The sequence below is a fragment of the Dendroctonus ponderosae genome, unplaced genomic scaffold, assembly GCF_020466585.1.
Source record: "Dendroctonus ponderosae isolate FM_Combo_2020 unplaced genomic scaffold, Dpon_F_20191213v2 Dpon_F_20191213_7, whole genome shotgun sequence".
NCBI classification, from domain to species: domain Eukaryota; kingdom Metazoa; phylum Arthropoda; class Insecta; order Coleoptera; family Curculionidae; genus Dendroctonus; species Dendroctonus ponderosae.
In genome coordinates this window covers 4,511,404-4,514,068 of record NW_026018916.1, presented here as the reverse complement: position 1 = coordinate 4,514,068, position 2,665 = coordinate 4,511,404, and the positions used below count along the sequence as shown (strand labels likewise).

General features: G+C 42.3%; 2 protein-coding genes across 3 annotated transcripts in view; one reads left to right on the top strand and one right to left on the bottom strand.

Annotated features, from left to right (window-relative positions):
* Positions 1-790, top strand: part of LOC109537762 (peptidyl-prolyl cis-trans isomerase G) — a 6,506-nt gene extending 5,716 nt beyond the window's left edge. For both annotated transcript variants that reach the window (XM_019904644.2, XM_019904642.2), the window contains exon 15: positions 525-790. In XM_019904644.2, coding sequence (XP_019760203.1) covers positions 525-648 — 124 coding nt within the window. In that variant the 3' untranslated portion in view covers positions 649-790. The remainder of the gene's footprint in view (positions 1-524) is intronic.
* On the bottom strand, positions 779-2,104 carry LOC109537763 (brachyurin). The gene is made up of 6 exons (XM_019904645.2): positions 2,007-2,104; positions 1,801-1,956; positions 1,632-1,732; positions 1,399-1,580; positions 1,071-1,342; positions 779-1,013 (listed from the first exon to the last, which is right to left on the bottom strand). Exons 1-6 carry the CDS (start codon positions 2,061-2,063, stop codon positions 873-875), a joined length of 909 nt encoding a protein of 302 aa, XP_019760204.1. The 5' UTR covers positions 2,064-2,104; the 3' UTR covers positions 779-872.
* Between the last annotated feature and the right edge of the window lie 561 nt (positions 2,105-2,665).

Below are 2,665 nucleotides of genomic sequence, written 5' to 3'. Positions count from 1 at the left end.
GTTTGTTCTGCCATGTTTCTTTGCTGTAAAACACAGTCAGGAAAGTATATACAAATTGTATATAATGCCAATAATGATAATCAGCAAAAGCGAGACAGCATTGAGATACTTTAATACTGCTTCGAGAATTTATGGCGGGTATGGCAACAACGCTCGACCGACGATTGATGACGCGCGACCAAAGTTATAGCGTACAGACTATATGTACTTGCGGATTACCGAAACCCGTAAGGATCCGGATTACAAGATACTTAAAATGCAATATTCTAACGACTACAAGGAATCTGGGCCAAAGAAGGTTTTACATCAAAAGATATTTGGAAACATTGTCAATTTTCCCACAGGACTTTATTGATTGACCTTTATTTTTTTGTGTAACTTGATATGACGAGAAAGCCATCAATTTCCGTTAGACATTGGAAATCCCACTTTCAAAAAATGTATTTAAAACTGACGAAACTTATGTAACCGCGTAGTGGTTTAACGAATGATCGACATTTGTTTGTCTTGAATTCTCATTGCAGAAGAAAGAAAACGAGTAACCGAAGATCGCGGTCTCGCTCCAGGGATAAGCCGAGAAGAAGATCGTACAGCAGTTCTAGTTCAAGCTCATCCAGAAGTCGAAGAACCAGGAAGCGACGACACTAGGTTATAGAAACCTGTTAGATATCAATACTTTTCACCTTTCGCTTATTATTCGCGTATCGTTTTTGCTTTGATTGGTTTTTACTCTTGATTTGTTTTCATGGTTAGTCGTGGGATAAACTTAATATACATATTAGTAATGAAATTCTCAGTGTTTAATATTTGCAGGGTATGAGCGAGAAAATTCCCCATATTTGTTTGAATTCGTGGTGTTGTCGCAAAGCTTCCTACTGTTCCATGATTCGTTGGTGCTTCCTGAAGAATTCCACGTTTTGATTAATCCAGTCGATGTATGTGGTTACGCGGGCAAACGCAGGCGGCCATCCGACTTCGCATCCAGCTGAAGTACCAAAAGACACCACCCCGACCTAAAATAGCTCTCGCGGTTGCTTCTGTCTGGTTCTAAGGAATGTTTGTGCTCCTACCTGTTCCCCGTCGACAACCAATGGGCCTCCAGAATCGCCCCGGCAAGTGCTGCGCCGCTCTTCTCCTGACAAGCATATATGGTGCCTTTGAACTTGCCCCATGTAGGCCATTCTACATGCCAAATTGCTGATGATGGTCGATTTCACTTCTCTTAGAACCGGGGAAATTGCTGAGTGATCGTCTCCCTGGAGGCCCCAGCCACTGACCACCGCCTCTTTTCCTAAGTAGCTTTCACTTGGGTTTGAGGCCAGCGGAATATACTGAATGTACTCTGAAGACGGAAAGGCTTGTTTCGTAAAGGCCAAAGAGTTGTCGCACTCGACCTACCATTCTGCACGATATAATCAAGGTTTGTGAAGATAATGGCAATGTCGTTCTGGATTGTCGCGGCGTTCCACTCTGGGTGTAGCAGAAAGTGGCTGGTGGTTAAAGTGCGAAGACCTTCGTCTGCACTTGTTGGCGGCATATGATGGGCTCCCAAGTGGATCGTGATCGGATCCCCATTGGAACTGGAAGTGAATTGTTGAGATTGTGGGATGATTTTGACTGTTTGGACTTACATATCGAGGCAGTGGGCTGCTGTGAGGAAGGCTTGAGGGCCTATGATCGATCCTCCGCAGAAACTGACCCCTGAGTTGGCCGTTGGGACGTAGATCCCTACCTGAGAGTTGAATATGCTTTAGGTTTTCCAAATATTTTTTCAGAATTTATCACAAAGCTGCTAGTTACCTGGTATGGTCGCGAATTCGGCTCGGATTCCCATCCACCACCCGCAATGCGATTGTCCTGGCAATTCTGGAAGAATTCAGTGTCGAAAATGTGCCCGTACTTCGGGTCCAATTCCATGTGTCCTGGCTTGGCGTTCTTGTACAGCTCAAATTGTTCCTAAAAACGCCTCTTCTGATTAATTGCCTTGTTTTTCTCAGTTAACTTACATTATTGGCAAAAACGGCTTTTATTGCCAGCACAGCGAGGAGCCATAAGGATGACATCTTAATTACCAAAGATTGATTTTCTTGGTTTGCAGCGCTTTTTATACTGATCTGTCGATCCGGATTAAATTTTGATGGGTTGGTCGTATTTCGGGATCTGCAACTAACAGATGAAATTTATTGTGTTATAAATTAGGTAATTAAGTGGTATAAGCAGATAAAAACGTTGAAATAATACTAAAAACAAATGCAGCAAAACGGCGAAAAAGTGCGTCTTTGGGAAGTGCAAACCAACGTTTAAAAGGCCAGCTCTGAGAGTTTAAGCAGCATATTTTCGGTGGCAAAAGCAGCTCTTTCAGGTTCTCTCTCGTTGAGCATATCATCGCTTCAAGTGCAAATTTATCAGTTTTTCTGAAAATTCCAGGACTTATTACTTTGCAAGCACATATTTTGGCCTCTTTTGGCCACGACACTGGTTGGGAATACTAAAGAGCAAATTAAGCAAAAAACATCGTTTTCCAACGGGAATATTAGAGAGCAAACAAAGACAGAGAGCAAACAAAGCAACGTCATGTTCAAGTGGATTTTGCAACTCAAAAAAAAACCACGCAAATCTAAAACTTCTTGAATTCAAGCATTTTTTGAGAAAACTGCCAACATTT